The sequence below is a fragment of the Aristolochia californica genome, unplaced genomic scaffold (assembly GCF_029961685.1).
Source record: "Aristolochia californica isolate CCGP_79_NKW_82.1479 unplaced genomic scaffold, dmAriCali1.0.hap1 SCAF_12, whole genome shotgun sequence".
NCBI classification, from domain to species: Eukaryota; Viridiplantae; Streptophyta; class Magnoliopsida; order Piperales; family Aristolochiaceae; genus Aristolochia; species Aristolochia californica.
The window spans coordinates 31,660,222-31,679,048 of record NW_027181793.1 but is presented as its reverse complement, the minus strand read 5'-3'; the positions used below and the strand labels follow the sequence as shown (position 1 = coordinate 31,679,048).

At 40.3% G+C, this 18,827-nt stretch overlaps 2 protein-coding genes across 13 annotated transcripts in view; one reads left to right on the top strand and one right to left on the bottom strand.

The window, feature by feature from the left end:
* The window catches only part of LOC137945515 (coatomer subunit beta'-1-like), a 33,543-nt gene extending 19,686 nt beyond the window's left edge, over positions 1 to 13,857 (top strand). Inside the window, exons 18-27 of one of the 12 annotated variants that reach the window (XR_011111010.1) lie at positions 9,719 to 9,833; positions 9,912 to 9,983; positions 10,281 to 10,477; positions 10,560 to 10,653; positions 10,877 to 10,983; positions 11,295 to 11,430; positions 12,117 to 12,303; positions 13,198 to 13,254; positions 13,362 to 13,497; positions 13,611 to 13,857. Coding sequence is in view for 3 of the 12 variants with exons in the window: in XM_068791445.1 (XP_068647546.1) it covers positions 9,719 to 9,833; positions 9,912 to 9,983; positions 10,281 to 10,477; positions 10,560 to 10,653; positions 10,877 to 10,983; positions 11,295 to 11,430; positions 12,117 to 12,228; positions 13,198 to 13,217 (853 nt within the window). In the remaining 9 variants the exon portion in view is untranslated. Of the gene's footprint in view, positions 1 to 9,718; positions 9,834 to 9,911; positions 9,984 to 10,280; positions 10,478 to 10,559; positions 10,654 to 10,876; positions 10,984 to 11,294; positions 11,431 to 12,116; positions 12,304 to 13,197; positions 13,255 to 13,361 lie in introns of all 12 variants that reach the window. The other 11 variants (XR_011111013.1, XR_011111007.1, XR_011111012.1 and 8 more) reach the window with 11 other exon arrangements.
* Positions 13,858 to 16,038: 2,181 nt separating this feature from the next.
* LOC137946907 (protein GLUTAMINE DUMPER 3-like) lies at positions 16,039 to 16,353 on the bottom strand. Its single transcript, XM_068793189.1, has one exon. It carries the CDS (start codon positions 16,351 to 16,353, stop codon positions 16,039 to 16,041), a length of 315 nt encoding a protein of 104 aa, XP_068649290.1.
* Positions 16,354 to 18,827: the final 2,474 nt, after the last annotated feature.

Below are 18,827 nucleotides of genomic sequence, written 5' to 3'. Positions count from 1 at the left end.
GGAGAAGTTTATACCACGACTAGAGAAATTTTTTGGTTTGATGGAAAGGATTCCATCATAATTACTTCGGAAAAATTGACAAGGCCTAATTATCTTAATTTAGCTAAGTCAGTCAAAATGTATCTTAAGGGTAGAAAGAAGTTGAAGTTTATCCGAGATGATCTTCCAGTGCCTCCCGATGAGGATTGCGAGGCAGAGGACAGTCAGGTTATGACCTGGATTGTCAATAGTATTGATTCTACTCTTAGAACTCAGGTGATGAACTATGAGACAACAAAGGCTATGTGGCTATCTCTAAAATCTTTATATGCCCATGAGAGTAATCTCTCTCGAGTTTATGAGTTGTACATAGACTTTTTTGGGTTGAAAAGAGGAAATCGAACTGTTATTGAAAATTATTGTGCATTCCTTGGCATATGGTAGGAGATCAATGAATATCATCTGTTTACTATGGATGAAAATGAGTTGAGAAAACAACAAAATCAACTGCTCGTTGCAAAAAAATTGGATAGCTTAGGTGCTGAATTTGATGTTATTAAAGACCAGGTGTTAGCTTTAGATGAAATTCCTACTCTCGACCACTTTTAATCGGATTATGAGGGCTGAGAAGACTATTGTACCCGGAACAAGTAAAGGAGGTAAGATAATTGAAAGCATTGCTTTTAATGCTTCCAACACTACATCAGTTGCTACAAATTCCTCTAGAGGTAGAGGTAGAGGTAGAAGCCGAGGTAGAGGTGGTCCAGGCAGAGGCAAAGGGCGTGGTGATGGTAAGTAAAAAAGGAAGGGAGTTCATTGTGGCAGAAATAATCATTATTCTGACAAATGTTGGGTTAAGTTTGAAAATCCTACATGGGATAATTCTACAACTCCTGATAGTGGAAGTGGGAGTTTAGATTCTTTTATGTCGGTTACACTGGGTGCTCCAGATGAGATGCAACAATTGATACATCAGCAACAATAGGTTGCTCAATGCATTGCCCAAATCTCTGTTGCTTCAACCTCAACATCTGTAGTTCATGCTTCCATCCCAGTTCCTAGTTTTACCAGTGTTGATTCAGGTATGACAACTTATCTTGTTCACTCGTCACCATTCTGGGTTCTTGATTCAGGAGCCTCCAAACACATTTCAGGTATGTTGTCACTTTTTTCCGATTTAAAAGAGTCTCTGTGTGTCAAACATGTTAATCTTGTAGATGGTTTGACCTCTCCTATTCGAGTAGGCAATGTTACTCCTGTTTCTTTTTTGTCTCCTTAGTCAACGCTTTTTGTTCCCAAGTTTTCTCTAAATGTGTTGTCGGTTAGTCAGCTAGCCAAGTCAATGAGTTGTTCCTTCATATTTTATCCTGCTCATTATGTTTTTTAGGGTCTCGCGATGAGGAAGGCGATTGTGAGAGAGATGTGCTATACTACATGGAGAACCATCGACATAATCGTATTTAGGTGTTACATACCGCAAAACTCTCCTCTACTTCTCCCCGCATGTTTGGATGTGTCTGCTTTTCTCGTGTATTTAGGTCTTCTAGGGATAAGTTGTCTCCTCGAGTAGTTAAGTGTGTACTTTTGGGGTATTCTCACACACATAAGGGGTACAAACGTTTTTGCTCGTCCAGTAGAAAAATATTTGTATTTGCTAATATTACTTTCTTTGAGGATGTACCGTTATTTTCAGCTGTGTCTTTACCTTCTGATCCTGTTGTCTCACCTGAACCGGGAGCCCGTTGGACCCTCACAAGTTGTCACCGTTGAGAAACCATTAAAGGTATATAAACGCCGAAAAGAAGTTTCACCACTAACTCTCTCACCAGACCATCTGTTTTCTCAGTATGTGTCTTTTTGTTCCTTATCTAACTCCTAAATTTTTTTTGCTTTGTCCATTTCTATCTATACTATCCCTTCTTCAGTGCTTGAGGCCTTCTCGTCTCCTCATTGGAAACAAACTATGAATGTTGAAATGGATGTTTTGATAGATAAGGACACTTGGCAACTGTGTTATCTTACCATATAGGGGCAAAAGATTTTGGCTGCCGCTGGGTTTATTGTATCATGTATAATGCAAACGGTTCTATTGAGCTGTATAAAGCTCGATTAGTTGCAAAGGGGTATACTCAAACTTTTGGTATTGATGTGTTTGAAACCTTTTCGCATGTTGCTCGTTTGTCGTCAGTTCTTATTTTACTCTCAGTTGTAGTGAATTAGGGTGGTCTGCTCTGAACCCAGCCAGTCCAGGGTTTCCCTTAGCGCTCTCGTCAAACTTTTAGTTTGAGGTAAGAGTGTAATATGCTGAGAAATGGAAATGGCGGCACGACACAGAGTAACTCCTCCCACACCTACCAAACGGGACATGGAGTAACTATCCTCTGACTACCTATTTGTTTGACCCACCTCTTCGAGTGGGACACCGCACAGTATGGGGCGATGACCAAGAAAGTCTGGAGAAGTAGTAGAAGCAGCAGAGGCAAGAGCGACATTTGGCTGAAGACAATGAGGAAGAAGACAATGACTTTGAAGGCGGCACAAAAGCGAAATGGCAAACTGTCATTTCGCGAACTTCACAACGAAGGATTTTGGTGGAGGACCCTCTTCAAGATATGATTTCCGAAATGGAAAAGCCAAACTAACTTTTCGGATAAGGAAAGAGAAAAGCGGTGAAGCAATCTGTATACTTTCACAAGCTGGCGCAAAAAAATCCGATATCTCCCTCCTGATTTCCGTAGTGGACTCTTTCCTGGTCATTTTTGAAAAGATCCAAACTGGCAAAATCAGACGAAGCTTCGGCCCATCACTCTTCACCGGCAAACTGGAATTCCAACTCCACACCCAATACCACAGTGGCTTCCTAGAATACGTCATTACTCAAAGACGCGACTCGATGATTATGGGTATGATCTTCCTACCGCAAAACTCCAATTCTGGCCTCGGATGGAAACTCTTCCACCAAACCCTCCGACAATTAACCACGCATCAAAAAATCCCCCCCAAACCAGGCATATCGCACCTAAAAAATCCTAAGCTTACAACCCTGCCTGCTCCTCCACTTGATCAAGTGCACCTCAATTCAAACATCTGGCTAACACCACCGCTCCCCCCCTCAGATTCTACACCATGAAACCCATTACCCTATCACACTACCGGCCCAAGCCGCAATCGAGGGAACTCACAAAATGTCCCTGGCAACAGTCATAGAGGTTCCGTCGATAATTCATTCAAGTCAACAAATCTAGAAATGGATCCAAGAAATAAGCATCGGTCTCAAAGCCATTGCTAGAGTTCAAGACAGGCGATGGCTCATTAATTTCAACTCGGAAGATGATCGTTGAAAAATACACTCGTTGAAGACAGAGGAAGGATCCCCGATCCTAAACATGGTTGACTGGAGGCCAGAACTCACAGCTCCCCTCTCAAGGCAATGGGTGATCATTAAAGGAATACCGATTGAAATTCGTTGCAGACATACCCTGGAATGCCTCACTAACATCTTTGGAGAGCTCATCTGGACTAAAAGCCAACCGTTGAACCTCCACCTGGAGAAAATCTTCCTCTAGCCAAAATCACCGGTAAGTGGAGCACATTTTTTTAAGATCTCTTTTGGAAAAACCACAACATGGGTCACCATGGAATTCGGAGGGCTGGAAGTTCTTCCGGCCAAGTTTTTCAACTCGGAAGATTCTCCCCTATGCCAGACTCAACCTGAGTTGACACAACAACAATCGAATCTGACTCGGAGCCATATCCCGGAGTCAAATCAGATTTGGGTCCCGATATCGGACATGTCAGGAACGGTTGTCCCTTCTCAGATTTGAAATTCAAATTCAAAAAAACAAAAAAACAAAATCCTTGGAACCCCACCTTTCAAATGTCACAACAGTCTCTTCATCGCCGTCCTCGAGCAGCCCATCAATCATTCGGGCTGACAAAGCCAAACCCCCAAAAACTAAACTGCCGCCCTCGTCCCCCGTGCCCCCATCTCTCAGGCGAGACTTTCGAAATTCAGCCGCCACCCCGTCACCATCATACACAACCATCCCATCAGTAAATTGTTCTAACACAACTCGTTAACTTACAATTTACTCCACCGCCGTCGCCTTCCCCAACTGACAAGGCGACAGTACACTCTGCCTAAGCCTCGCCTCCCACGTCACTTCCCCAAACTTCATCCCCCAAGACCCATCAAACTCGTCAATCACTCCTGTCACGTCGATACACACCTCTAAACAATCCTACCTCCCCTGCTCCCTTCTGTAGCTTCATTTCCCGAAGTCCAACAACCTCGTCAACTCTACCATTTCCACATCAAATCATTCCATCTACCTCAAACTCTGTGTACCTATCATAAACACTCCATCTAGGCCATAAACACTATTCTTTTTAGAGAAGGTTCTATGAGTCAAATTTCTCACATGAAGGCTTTGCTCAACATTTTCGAATTGACAACTGGTCAAAAGGTAAGCTGGGCTAAAACTTCTATCATTGGATTTAATATCGATCCCTCTGTATTAAATTCAATGGCAAGTTATTTGGGGTGTAAAGTTGCGTCACTCCCTGACACTTATTTGGGTCTTCCACTGACCCCTGCCCTACCAGCAAAAAGCGCCTGGTACCTTGTCATTGAACGCCTCGAAGGCCGTCTTGCATCATGGAATGGAAGATTTTTGTCCATAGTTGGTAAGTTGGTTCTCATTAAATCTTCTTTACATGGCGTACCCTCTTATTTTTTGTCCTTGTGTCATTGTCCTATCTGTTCAAAATAGAATAGAACTCCTTAAAAGGAGATTTTTATGGGATGGGCCAAATGGGGAAAGAAAATATAGTCTTGTAAAATGGGATGATGTTTGTAAACCCATTGTGATGGGTGGTTTCAGGATCCGGGATATTGCAACTACCAACTTTGCTTTATTATTGAAGTGGATTTGGAAATTTAATGTGCAACCAACTTTGTTATGACAGAAAATTGTCGAAGCCAAATCTGGGAAAGTTACTGGTTGGTGGTTTGATGGTGGGAGATATTACAAATTATCCCCCGTGTGGAAGAAGATTGCCCAACTGCTGCCTGTCTTTAAAATCGCTGTCAAATGCTATATTGGTTCTAGTCGCCAAACAAAATTCTAGACAGACTGGTGGGTTGGCCCAAGCAGTTTCAAAGATAGTCATGGATGTATCTACCGCCTGTCAAGAGTACAAGATGCGACCGTTTCTGTGCAACGGCTGGCCTTTGGTAAGTGGAACTTAGATCTAAGATGAGCCTTACAAGATGATGAAGTCTCTCTGTAGTAAGAATAAAAAACTCATTAGACACACTAATCTGGACACCATGCAGGCAAGGTACGTTCTCTACTGCTTCTGCCTACCACTTCTTGATCTCTCTCCAAGCAAATCAATCAGTCCATCCAGCTGCTTTTGCGTGGTCTCTACACATTCCATCTCGTGCGAAGTTTTTCATTTGGACCGCTTGCCAGAAAAAAATATTAACCTCCAACGCATTAATTCGACGTGGAAATAGTGTCTTGGACCCCTTGTGCCCATTCTGTAATTCCTCTCCTGAAACTGTTGTTCATTCCCTTTTGCACTGTGAATATGCCCACTTGGTTTGGATTGAATCTTATGAACAAAATTGGGTTGCAATACTGCCCTTCTCAATCATTACACTCCACAATATTCACTATTACAAGTGCTTGTCTTCCCAAACTTGGGAAAGTATTAATTTCTAGCTGTGTTGGGCACATGGTTTGAAATTTATGGAAAGAGATAAACAACATAAAATTTAATAAAAAATCTCTTCCTTGGAAAATTTTATGTAATAGAATCATTGGGCAAGTGTCCTCTTGGGTACTCTTACGAAAGGAATTTTGTAACTTACAAGGATCAAATTGCGTGGAAACTAGCGTCTTATTGTGGAAATGTCTCTTCCTTCACGACCTCCTATTATGAGAACATGGTCTCGACCACCAGTGGGACACTTCAAATTAAACTTTGACGGAAGTGCGTTTGGATGCCCCGAGCCTACAGGATTTGGTGGAGTGATTTATGATAAAAGTGGGAGTCAGTTTATCATATGCGGGTCCGATTGGTATATCATATTCAACCAGTACTGAGTTACACGAGCTATATAATGGGTTAAAACTCTTCAAGCATAAGATGGAGGGCATTCTCTACGTTGAAGGTGATTCAAAGGTTGTTATCAATTGGTGTACGAAGCCTTCAAAACCTCCTTGGTGGCATTGGGAGTTATATGAGGATATATGTACTTAAATTTCCCAAATGCACTGTAAGTGGAATTATATTCCTAGATCTGCTAATTATTTAACAGATAAACAAACTAAACAAGGCGTTTCCCTCCAATAGCTTGTTGTGGAGGAAAGCCACCTTAGCTAGGTATTGTATTCTCTTCTTTTTGCATGTATTCACACCCTTCTGTCAAAAATAAAATAAAATCAGAGTGGTCTCTACGTCAACCGGATTTTAAAAACGCCTTCTTATATGGTAATCTGGAAGAAGAGGTATACGTGGAGCAACCTCCAGGATATGTTCCTCAAGGGGAGACACATAAAATATGCAGACTTATGAAGGCGATTTATGGGCTAAAGCAGAGTCCATGTGCATGTTTTGAAAAATTCAGCCAGGTTGTGGTATCTATGGGGTTCTCGAGGAGTCATTGTGATCACTCTTTGTTTGTGATGAAGAAGTCTTCTAGAATTGTGATGCTTTTGGTTTATGTAGATGATATTATATTATCTAGGAGTGATATTTCTGGTATAGAGGATACCAAGTCTCATTTGTCTGCACATTTTCAAACTAAAGACTTGTGACCGTTGAAATACTTTTTGGGCATTGAAGTGGCGAAAAGTGAAGGAGGCATTGTGATGACACAATTTAAGTATGCCATAGATATGCTTCAAGAGTATGGTTCGTTGGGAGCCAAGCTAGCTGATACCCCAATGAAAGTGGGACATGATCTCCATGATGTGTAGAGTGATGAATTAAATGAGAGAACACAGTATCGGAGGTTAGTGGGAAAATAATTTATGCAACGGTTACTAGACCTGACATTGTTTTTGCAGTAAGTGTAGTGAGCCAGTTTATGGAACGTCCGTGGAAAGTACACTTAGAAGTTGCACTAGTCTATTAAGTGTAAAATTTTGAGGTATTTGAAAGGAGCACTAGGAAATGGTCTTTGCTTTAGACCAAACAATCATATGAAGATAGAGGCTTTCTTTGATTCAAAACTAAGCAGGGTTCAAATTGGATAGAAAATCAATCTCTGGATATTGTGTCTTCCTAGGAGGAAATTTGGTTTGTTGGCGAAGTAAAAAGTAGAATATTGTAGCCCAGTCTAGTGCAGAAGCTAAATACAGGGCGATGGCTCACACAATGAGCGAGTTTATGTAGGTTAGGTTAGTCTCACAAGAGTTGAGTTTCAACTAAAATGAGTGGATGAACATGTTTTGTGATAATCAGGCTACGATCTTTATTGCAAGTAACCCAGTTTTCCATGAGAAAACTAAACATAGAGAAGTGGATTGCCACTTCATTCGAGATGCGGTGATGAAAAGGGTGGTAGTAACTCCATTTGTTCGGTCTAGAGATTAGTTAGGAGATGTCTTTACCAAGACCCTTGTTAAACTAGAATTTATATCATTCTGCAACAAGCTGGGACTCTTGGATATATACCCTCCAACTTGAGGGAGAGTGTATGAAAATACATCCAGGGGTATTTTAGTCATTTTACCACTTCAGTGGTTATTTTTTTTTATGTAATCTTGTTCTGCATGTTAAATTATATCAATGGTTAAGTTTTCATGTACAGAGGATGTGTAGTTAGGGAGATATATGGAGATAAAGGTTTATTAAGTGTATAGGGGCATTTTGGTAATTTGTCACTCAAAACACCTATTTAAGAAGTTTGGGAATTCGTGCATAGTTCCCAATGAAGCCTTTCAGGCTCTTCAAAAATTTCTTCTCCTCGTTTCTCCTTTTTCTTTCAATTTTCTCATCTTCCATCACCCAGATCTGGATTTTTAATCTTGGTCTATGAAATAATCAAGGGCTTCCTATTAAAAACATTATAAGAGGTTTCATATAGTTGTAGGTTCTTAAATTCATTAGTTATGGCAATTTATATTTTTTTTTTGAGAAGTAAGTGTGAATGTATTACTGAAGAAAAAAAGATTACAACCCTAAAAAGCTAAAGAGACATTTCCTCCACAACAATGGCAATTTATATTTGATTGCAATAGCGAATACATAATTTATTTATGGGACTAGTTGAAGTGCCCTTTCGTTTTGCTTTGAAGGTATCTAATACCAATCAATCTAGTGATTATGTTAGCTTATCCCTTGGTACTACTTCAAAAGCAATACAGAGAAGAAGTTTCTATCCATGGTAAAATTTGCTTTAATTGCTTAAAAAGCCAATGTTTTCATATTGTAACTCGTCTCTGTTTCTTGATTAGAACAAAATGTCAAAAATAAAATCATCAGTGTCAGTATCCAATATTTTGTGAAAACTGGATAATGACTGGCTTCTGTGATGTCCTAGAGTGCTGCATTGGTGAAAAAAGGTTATAGCCTGCTTTGTTCCTAGACGTAGTACTCTCTACCAAGATTCTGTTCATTTTTAGAGGGTAAGGAGGCTGGACTCAAGTCTAGCCATCCTTGGACGCACCTACTTTTTCTTTTTCTTAGAAAAGTCACTCTATTTAGAAGAATGTCATTTACTTCATTTTATGGACAGCAATGCCTGTATCTCCTCTTTATCATTAAAAGTTGATAATTTTTTTTTTTTCAAATGAACATCAAGTCAGGTTTTATGTCATTCAATTCAAATTTGATGGTTAAACTAAAAATAAAGGTGAGTTAGCTTAGATGGACATAGGTCAGTACTCCTTATTTTTTTTTCTTATTTCCATTTCTATAAGATTTACTAGTACAGATCTGGAATGAGAATGTTTGTGCTGACTGACTTCATTTACACATAGTTTAGCTATTTTATGGCATCTATTTAATATGTTGTGGTATCTGGATTTATAAGATTTAGGATTTTTTTTTGATAATGGCATTATGATTCAGTTCTTTTTTTCATGGAATTTCTCTTTTTCTTATATGGTATTAAGCTAATAGTCACTTTTGCTTCTTTTGCCATTTTTTCGGAGATTTGTGAATAGTTACTTTGTTTATTTTATTTTAATTGAGAGTACTGCATGTTGTATTTTTACTCAATTCTTTGCCTTTGTAGGGCTTTTAGCTTAAATGCATCAACCAGCAATGTTGATGTCCACCCTTATCTTGGTTTGAGTAAAAAGTACTAGGAAAAGGAGCAAAGATAATGGTGTTTTTATTCTTTGCCACCATAAATAGGATGAAGAGGATAGGAGGGCCAATAACCAGATTTGAAGCCCCACATGGTGGGTTCACAAGCCATTGCCTTGATCCACTCAGGCACTTCTGCCTATCATCTTCCTTTTATTAGACTATTCATAATTAGTGAATAGATATCCTTCTTAAATCTTCTGTTCATTTTTTTGTGGAATCCTTTTTGTAAAAACAAAACCTAGTGAATTTTATTGTGGATCATCTATTGTAGATGACACCAATTTTTTGAGACATTAGCAGGGTTTTATTTTGTAATTTCTTATTCCATCTTTTTCATGCCTATCTTAGAGCTCTGTATCTCAATTTTGATGCAAGGATGAACTTCTAATCCATCACTCATGCTTGGCAGTGTGGCTCAATTCTTGGAGTCTCGTGGTATGCTGGAAGATGCACTTGAAGTAGCTACAGATTCTAATTACAGATTTGACTTGGCTCTGCAACTTGGCAGACTAGAAGTTGCAAAGGTGTGTCTCCATTATTCTGAAATTGGATGCATGACTACAGAAAAAAAAAACTGAGAATATAACACTATCTTCTGGCAGAGAATTGCAGTGGAAATTCGAAGTGAGTCAAAATGGAAGCAACTGGGAGAACTGGCAATGTCAACTGGGAAGGTATTTTAGTTTCCAACACAACATCTGGTATTATTTTTACAGAACTGGTGTAAATAATTGATGAGTATTAGTTATTATAAAGCGAGTGTCAGTGAAGTGAGTCTTCTCTGATTAGGAGGCTCTATTACTTGTGTAGGAAGCCCCCTATGAGGTTCTCTCTGCTATTGTCTGTGATGATATATGGTGATTTTGAAATCCCAAAATTCACTTATGCAGCACCTGAAATGCCATTGAACGAAAAAAAATAAAAATGATATCTGCCAGTATGTTGACCTTGGTCATATGTATCTGATGCAGTTTGAAATGGCTGAGGAATGTTTAGTTCAGGCCATGGATTTGAGTGGTTTATTGCTTTTGTACTCTGCTCTCGGAGATGCTGAAGGAATATTGCGTCTTGCATCTCAAGCCAAAGAGCAAGGGAAGAACAATGTGGCTTTCCTCTGCTTATTCATTCTTGGCAATTTGGAGGAGTGTCTCCAGTTATTGGTGGAGAGGTAAGTAGAAGATTTTTTTTTTTTTTTAAGGATGCTTAGTAACTATGTTCAATTAGGTTATAACATTTGAGTTGCTTTTCAGCAATCGGATACCTGAGGCTGCTTTAATGGCAAGATCATATCTTCCGAGCAAAGTTTCTGAGATCATGCAAGTTTGGAAAAATGACCTTAATAAGGTTCCAAGTCTTGTTTTTGTTTTCATATGTCTATGGTTGTTTGTTAAGGTAGAGATGAATTTGTGCGAAAGTATGGTAGTGTTGAGAAAGGTCTTGATGTGTAAGGAGTTTGGCCTTTCACTTTTAACATCTTGCCTATCTCTGTGCTAGCTTCTATATACTTTGTGGAGAAAATAGTTATACCTCTTATACTTAAAATCTTGTCATTTCCTTTTGCTGTTAGGTTAACCGTAATGCTGCTGAGTCCTTAGCGGATCCGGAGGAATACCCTAATCTTTTTGAGGATTGGCAGGTTGCCCTTGGGGTTGAGTCCAAACTTTCTGAGACAAGGTACCTTTTGTGGACCCCTCTCCTTTTTCTATCAACAATTTATGTTATTTGGAATGTCAATCAATGACTGGCAAAATCCTCTCTTTTCCTCTCTTTTTTCTATGCACATAAATAACTGTCCATTCATGTTTCAAAATCTATTTGGTTATCTTTTCCTAGGAGTTCTGTTATTTGGTTGTTTTGTGGGACCTTCCTTTTACTTTCTCTTTGAAGGTCAACATCAGATTCTGGCATGATGTTTGCATTTGACTGTCATCAGTATCTGTCAATTTGTTGATTTTTAGTGTTGATCATTCTACTACATGTTACAGAGCAAACTATCCTCCTGCCGAGGAATATTTGAGGTATGCCGAAAGGTCCAGTATCGATCTTGTAGAGGCATTCAAAAGAATTCAAATTGAAGATGAGGAAAGAGTACCACTTGAAAATGGGGATTCTGGTCATGAGGTATGCTGTCCTCAAGCTATGATCACTTTTGCTATGAGTGAATTCAGGGGTTCATCAGTGTATTCGCAATTCATGATAGTAAAGAACAAAAGAGATTGCTTTTGCATGTCTTTATCATCTACCACCTACTTTTTTCTCGGTGTTGCTAGGGGAGGATGACCATCAAGTGACTTTCATTTGGACAAATATTTCGATATATGTGGTTTGGGGAATTTATTTTCTTAAGTTTGCGTGGATTCCTTTCTTAAAACGGAACGAACAGAGAAAGAATCAAATCGATTCTCGAAATGCCTTTCTGCATATTCCTCAGTGTCCCTGCTATCTGCGGGACGTGAGAAGCAGATGAACAATCATCTGCTTGCGAAGTACAAATAATGATCAGAGCATGTGGAACCATCTCGTTATCTTCTTGTCAAGAAAAAATATGGTGGACTAGCTGATCCTTATATCAGTTAATGAAGCTGCCTTTAAACATTTTGGCTTGACCATCTTCTTGCATGTCTTGCTCAGTATCAGATATGGATTTGGATACTAGGAGTCTGACAATAAAAATGTTTATCCTGCTAAGTTTGTAGCGTGCATCTGTTATCGAAGAAATATTGGTTGGCTTGTTCTAATTTGGGGTGGGTTTAGCTGCATACTGTTCTCTTCTTAATTGAACTATGCATTTCGCTTGTGTGCATCAGGATGTACAAGGGTTAGAAGAGAATGGAGAAGAAGAGGCCATTGAGGCGGATGCAGATGGTTCTACTGATGGTGCTGTCCTTGTTAATGGCAGTGAGGCTGATGAAGAGTGGGGTACGAATAATGCAGGAACCCCGTCAGCATAAAAGCAATTGGTTGGGCAAGTGTAAAAATCCAAAATTTTCTCCGGTGATTAATTGTTTTTCTCTAAAATACCCAGTTTTTTTCAACCGCCTTTTTTATTATCTCTTCTTTTAATTTTCTAATATCGGAAATTGCTCTTGGTTTACATATATTATAAAATTTAGTGGTATTGTTAGGAAGAAAAACGTTTTCTGAAGTTTCAAGTATGTCACTTCCTTGGATAATGGTACATTTTCTCATTACTGCATGATATCTAATTCTCCCACCAAATTTCATTTCAGTGCGTGGGGGTGCAAATGACTTGGTCTGCCAAGATATCGCATCCATGTCGATATTATTATTATAAATGTTATTACTGTTTGTCTTTACTTTTATGAGATCTCAAACCTATTACCAACTGTCTCTTTGCATGATTCCTATTTTGGTGTTTGTATGTGAACTCAAGGGTTCCATTTGTAGTTGCATGTTCCAATAAGTAATATTATTAGTTTACCAACATGGGGTTATCAACGTACTAGTATTTTGCTATGTAACAACTAGGCTCTTTTCTGAGTGAAAAGATAGAGGAAAACGAGTGTTTAGCTTTTGAAAGCTGTCTTTTCCCTTGAGAATTTCCAATGATTACCACAGAAAGTTAGCGTTGATTACAATAGAGGTTCAGACTCAAGGACAATGATGTAATTTTCGGTCATTTTAGCTGGTAGCTTGTTGCCTTAATATGTTCAAAGGTTCTTTGTTTCATATGAAGCTGTAAAAGATTTAAATGTAGTAGATTGTGTTGTCCTAAGTCTCATCTAAAATTGTTTGTGGAAAAGTGGTTGGGTTAGGTATCTTACTTTTTCATTACTAGTGTTACCTGTGATGAGTAATGTGCTAATACCTGCATTACAGACGGCATTTAACTGCCCTTTTTTGTTTTTTGTTTTTTTTGGATTGCAGTTCTTACACCACAAGAGTAGGTCCTATCAATGCAAACCTTTTCCGGTATTTATACAGGTAATACTCGTAACCTCTTTAATGAAAAGTGTACTTGATGATGTAGCCATGTTTGCCTTTTGGTTTATTTCTTTCTTTGTAACTGTGCCATTCTTCTATACTTCCAGATGGTTGGGATTATTATACACCGTTTCTTTTCATGTGTGGGGTTTGAGATGTCGGAAGCACCAAATATTTTGGTGAATTGGGTTATCGATCCCTATGTGGGTTCCTTAAGCCTGACTCTTGGTGTATAATGGACAGGTTGATTGTGATATCTGCGTGGTATTAACGGGCGAAGGGCATTAGATACTCTTTTGCCTTTTTACATTGTGTTCAAAGTGGGTACAAAGGATCATAATTTCTTCTGTTTCCAGGTTGTCGGAGGAAGGAAGAAACCAGTGAGCGGTTAGCAAATTTTGCATGTTATGTTCGACAGGACATCAGCTATTAGATGTTTGATTGCTTTCATATAATTTCTTTTAAGAGGTTTTTTTTTTTTCTTATTTTTTATGTTTTCCTTTCATGTTGTTTCATTGTAACATCCTAGTAGGAAGGAAGATATCAGCCCAGTAATTTGTTCCCTCCTTTTTTCTTTATAGAAATGAATAAATTAGTTTCGCAGCTGCTTTGTGGGTTTACTTTGGGTTAGGATGGAATATGCGGGTGGAAAGTGCTCTCTTCAACCATTTGACTTCATTTGCAAGATTTCCGCCAGATCGAAAGGACGAGGGCGAAAATATCATTAGATCCAGATCGTTGAATGCTCTTTTTACCATCATTCTTTCGGATGAGCCAAAAATACTATGATGGTTCCTTTGCTTTATATATTTATTTCATCTCGTCTGTGATTCTGCAATCCCAAAGTATCTTTCTGATCGGATCAAATAAGTTAATTATTTTTTTTCTTTCGTACTCTTTTAAAACCTAAATATCGGAAAGAGGCTTCTGGTGTAGAAGCAAAAAAAGATTTGTTTGTCACGCTGAAACAGACCTCCGATAGATAACATGAAATCGGGAAATAAAAATTACGAACCATCTCTATATAATAAGATAGAACTATTATTTGTTTATTATGGAAATTATGGCAAAATAATAAAAGCAGTAGAAGTTATAGTATATAGTGTATGAGCTGGAGGCATCTCGTTTTGGTGCTGCAGGTGGAGACTGAAGTCCCACTCCTTGAGACTAAATACTCTCGGCATGTGCTATTTTATTTTCGTCATTCACGCTGCTACGCCATAGGAAAATCCCCATCCCTGTCAATCATTGATATGTAAGACACATGCCCCCTGAAACTTGAAAATATTCCTAAAGGGTATCGTGGTATTTGAACCACTAAAAGCAGCCATGTCAGCCAGCCCATTTGGTCGTGAATATTTTAGAGGGCTTCACATGGTTCCAACCCCCAAGTGTTCTTCCTTGTCATTTTTGTTTTTTAATGACACATTCCCAGCATCATTTAAAAAAAGAAATATACACATTTGCGACTGTTGCTCTCTAACTAGTTTCTATCTTTGCGTTAAAACAGGTCTAGTTACCAATGAACCTAACAGTCCTTGTTATGTTCTTTTAGGGGTATGCATTTATAGTGCATAAATAGGGGTGGCTTCGAACAGAGCTGTGTCGCGAGCGGCTCGAGTTCGGTACCAGCTTGGTTTGATTCGTTATCTATCGAACTCGAGCACCGAAATCAGCTCGTTAAAACGATCCGAGCTCGACCGAAGCCAGGTTTGGTTCGTCGGCTCGCGAGTCGACTCGAAGTGAGTCGGATCGGTATCGGGATCGCGAACGAGCGGGGGAGCGGGAGTGGGATCGAGAGCGGGGGGGGATTTTTTCCTCCCCTCGTCACCGCCGACCCCTCCCATCGGCTGTTGTCGCCTCCTCTACCGCCGTCGCAGCTGTTCGCAAGCCATCTCTACCGCCATCGCAGCTGCTCGCCGGCCATCTCTAGCGCCGTCCATTCAATTTCTTCTTCTCCTCGCTGTCGCCTCTGTTTCCGTCGCCGCCGCCTTTTTCCCCCCTCGTCACCGCCGACCCCTCTCATCGGCTGTTGTTGCCGCCTCTACCGTCGTCGCAGCTGTTCGCATGCCGTCTCTAGCGCCGTCGCAGCTGCTCGCCAACCATCTCTACCGTCGTCCGTTTGATTTCTTCCTCTCCTCGCCGTTGCCTCTGTTTCCATCACCGCCGCCTTCGTCGTAGCTGTCATCCCCGACGATATGTAGAGGTCATGCCTAATTTTATGTAAAATGTATGTATAATTTTATATATATTTTATTCGATATATATTTTTTTGAAAAGTTTTAAATGTATATTGAGGCTCGAACTCGGCTCGAACTCATAGGGCTCCAGTTCGATAACAATTTTAGGCCCGAGACGAGGCTTGGTTCGAAATGTTTAAATCAAGTTCGACTCGAACATAAGCAGGTTTGGGCTCAGCTCGGCTCGAACTCGTAGGGCTCCAGTTCGATAACAATTTTAGGCTCGAGACGAGGCTTGGTTCGAAATGTTTAAATCAAGTTTGACTCGAACATAAGCAGGTTTGGGCTTAGCTCGGCTCGATACTGCCCCTGCATACAACTGAAAAAACATATCAAAATGCTGCTGATCCACGGGAAATACTTCTCAAATCTAGAAGACACTCACCTTATTAGTTTCGTTAATTATGGTTTCGTTGTCTGCCTTTTTCTTTTACATTTTCAGATTTTTCGACCCGAAAATATCCAAAATTATGTTTTACCATTTTTTCAAATGAAAAACAAACAAGTAAAAAACCCACAAGATTGAATCTCACTGGTCCTCATCTTAGGTCCTCTCAGCCTTCTCGACGTCCTTCTCTTGGGTCTTCACCATCTCTGACTTCTCGTCCTCTTTCTTATTATCTTCGAACGATGACGCCCGGCTACAAATCGGCGTAGCAAGATACGTGGGCTTCTCGTCTCCAGCCATAATTACCACCACTTTGGCCTCCAAATTGGCGGCCATTTTGAGCGAATCCGGAGGTTTCTCCTCGCCGCTCTCCGGATCCCTCTCCGCGTTTTCCCCATTCTCCATAAACCCAGGCAGCTTCCAGTAGGAGCAAGCTAGCATCAGCAGAGCTAAGGCTATGAGTCCCAACATGGCTGCCTGTCCCCCGAAAGGGTAAGGAACGGCCGAATGCCATGGAGAGTGCGCTCACAAAAGAATCACAATAACAGAATTAAAAAAAAAAAAGTAGCTGAGAAGGTTTGGTCGAAGGAGAAGCCCAGAAGTTTTACAAATGCTATGGACATGAAAGAACAGAGTAGCTCTGATTTCATAAATGAGAAGTTCTCTGAACCTCTTCATTTATAGACAGGAATTACCTATGGATGAGGCAAAATAACAAACAAAAAATCATGCATAATGTTAGCGTAGGTTCGTTATAACACAAAAAACTTATTTTATGCAAGTATCTTATGAGCCCTGAAGTACTAACTGGACCGTGCGGCCAAAGACCCAGTGTCGTTTCAGTTACATTTTTTTAATTTTTCATCATCCGATGAACGCCTCCGTTTTCGTCCATCTTAACAATGGTGGAGCCCCCTAGCTGCACGTAAAAACCAGAGGACCAAAGAGAAAAGACACTTCACATAATCGAAGCAAATACTAGCCCTAATTATCCATTCATACACTTTCGTAGCTCTTTAAGTACTTCCATTTTGCCATGTTTAAGAAATAAATGATCCCTAACTCACCCGTATACTGTTAAAGCCCTTGTCGTAGCTTGTTCACATTTACGGAAAGAAAAAACAGTACGAGCCGGACTCCATGCTCCCTCTTCGTTCCTCCCCACCAACTACAGAGTTTACGGTAAAAGGATCCGAGTAAGCAGAACCACATCGATATTTGACCAAAGATAAAAGGGAAGAATAATATTCTCGAATTCCTTTTTCCACATCGCCGAACCGGACATTCAATAGATGGTCATGAGCGACAAGTCAAATATTCCGCTTCCTTAATTCTCCTTTTTAAAGCTCGGGTTCCGTTATTCATCAAACGCGAATGGACCAGGGCCCAAGCACATGCAGCGAGAGCTAGACTGCTCTCTTGTTACTTGCCACGTGGCACGTCCGCATATTGCTGTAATGGCGCTCCGCATCTTATGTGGTCAACCAGCCCCGCGGGCCCATCCTTCCCTCTCTGTGTAGCGGCGCGCAGGTTCGGTTCCTACACACGCCACTTGACTCTTGACACCATCTACTGGCGCCTATTCTACCCCACGTAAAATTCAGCTGCGAGCCTGCTGTTCCCTTTGTCATCGTCCATTTGGCACCGCGGCCTACGTGGAGTCCGACGGGTCCCACACTGCACATCCGACGGTGAGGATGGTACGGCGTACATGCTGCTCATGATTTAGTAGGATTTATAAACGCATCCTCGCGAGGTAATACTCTCACGGGGACGACGCTGGACGCATCCGTTTTTCAGCTTTCATCAAAGTCCAAACTTTAATTAATTTTAGCCTTTTGATACTAACAAATAAAAACAGATAGTAAAAGCGTGTGCAAGTTCTTGTTACGGGGAAATAAGGAAGAAAGGAGAGGAAAAAGGGGAATAGAAAAGCCGATGATCCAGCCGTGCAGGACGAGACGCGTGGGCTCACCTGAATGGTGGTCTTCCTACTCGACTCGGAGATCCCAGGGAGCGATTCCTTGATGGAACCCGTCACGAGTCGACTCCGTCTAATCGGCAGAGGACCTGTGGTGGTTTTTTTGGGGGAAATTGGAAACATCGCATCATGCGTGTGCAATCTCAGATTGAAATTAATGAATTAATGATGGGATTTGGGAGGAGACACTGACCTTATTAGTTTCGTTAATTATAGCTTCGTTGTCTGCCTTTTGCTTTTACATTTTCAGATTTTTCGACCCGAAAATATCCAAAATTATGTTTTACCGTTTTTTCAAATGAAAGACAGACGAGTAAAAACACCCACAAGATTAAAGAATCTCACTGGTCCTCATCCTTGGTCGTCTCGACGTCCTTCTCTTGGGTTTGACTTCTCGTGCTCTTTCTTATTATCTCGAACGATGACGCCCGGCTACAAATCGGCGTAGCATGATACGTGGGCTTCTGGTCTCCAGCCATAATTACCACCACTTTGGCCTCCAAATTGGGGGCCATTTTGAGCGATTCCCGAGGTTTCTCCTCGCCGCTCTCCGGATCCCTCTCCGCGATTTTCCCCATTCTCCATAAACCCTGGCAGGTTCCACTAGGAGCGAGTTATCACGAGCAAAACGAAGGCTCAGAGTCTTGGAATTATGGTTTTAAATATATTATTTATAAAATAAAATTATCATGATTCATATAGCATGGGGCCTATTTATAGATTTTTTATCATTAGATGTTAAGTACAGAGAATAATGACTAGCACATTCTCCTGTAAAGGTAAATTAAATAGGTGTATTGACTTAGTAGACATATCCCTTGGGAATAAGGAGATGTGTCTTTCTTGAAGGGATGTATCTCTCCTGAGAGTATATATCTCTTCTAAGAGGATATGTCCTTATGAATAGTCATTAGTATCACACCCTTTGAAAATCTATAAATTCCTCCATGATCTTACAAGTAAG

Excerpts from the sequence above, each read along its gene's own strand:
- LOC137946907 (XM_068793189.1), bottom strand. The coding sequence starts at position 16,353 with ATGTTGGGACTCATAGCCTTAGCTCTGCTGATGCTAGCTTGCTCCTAC.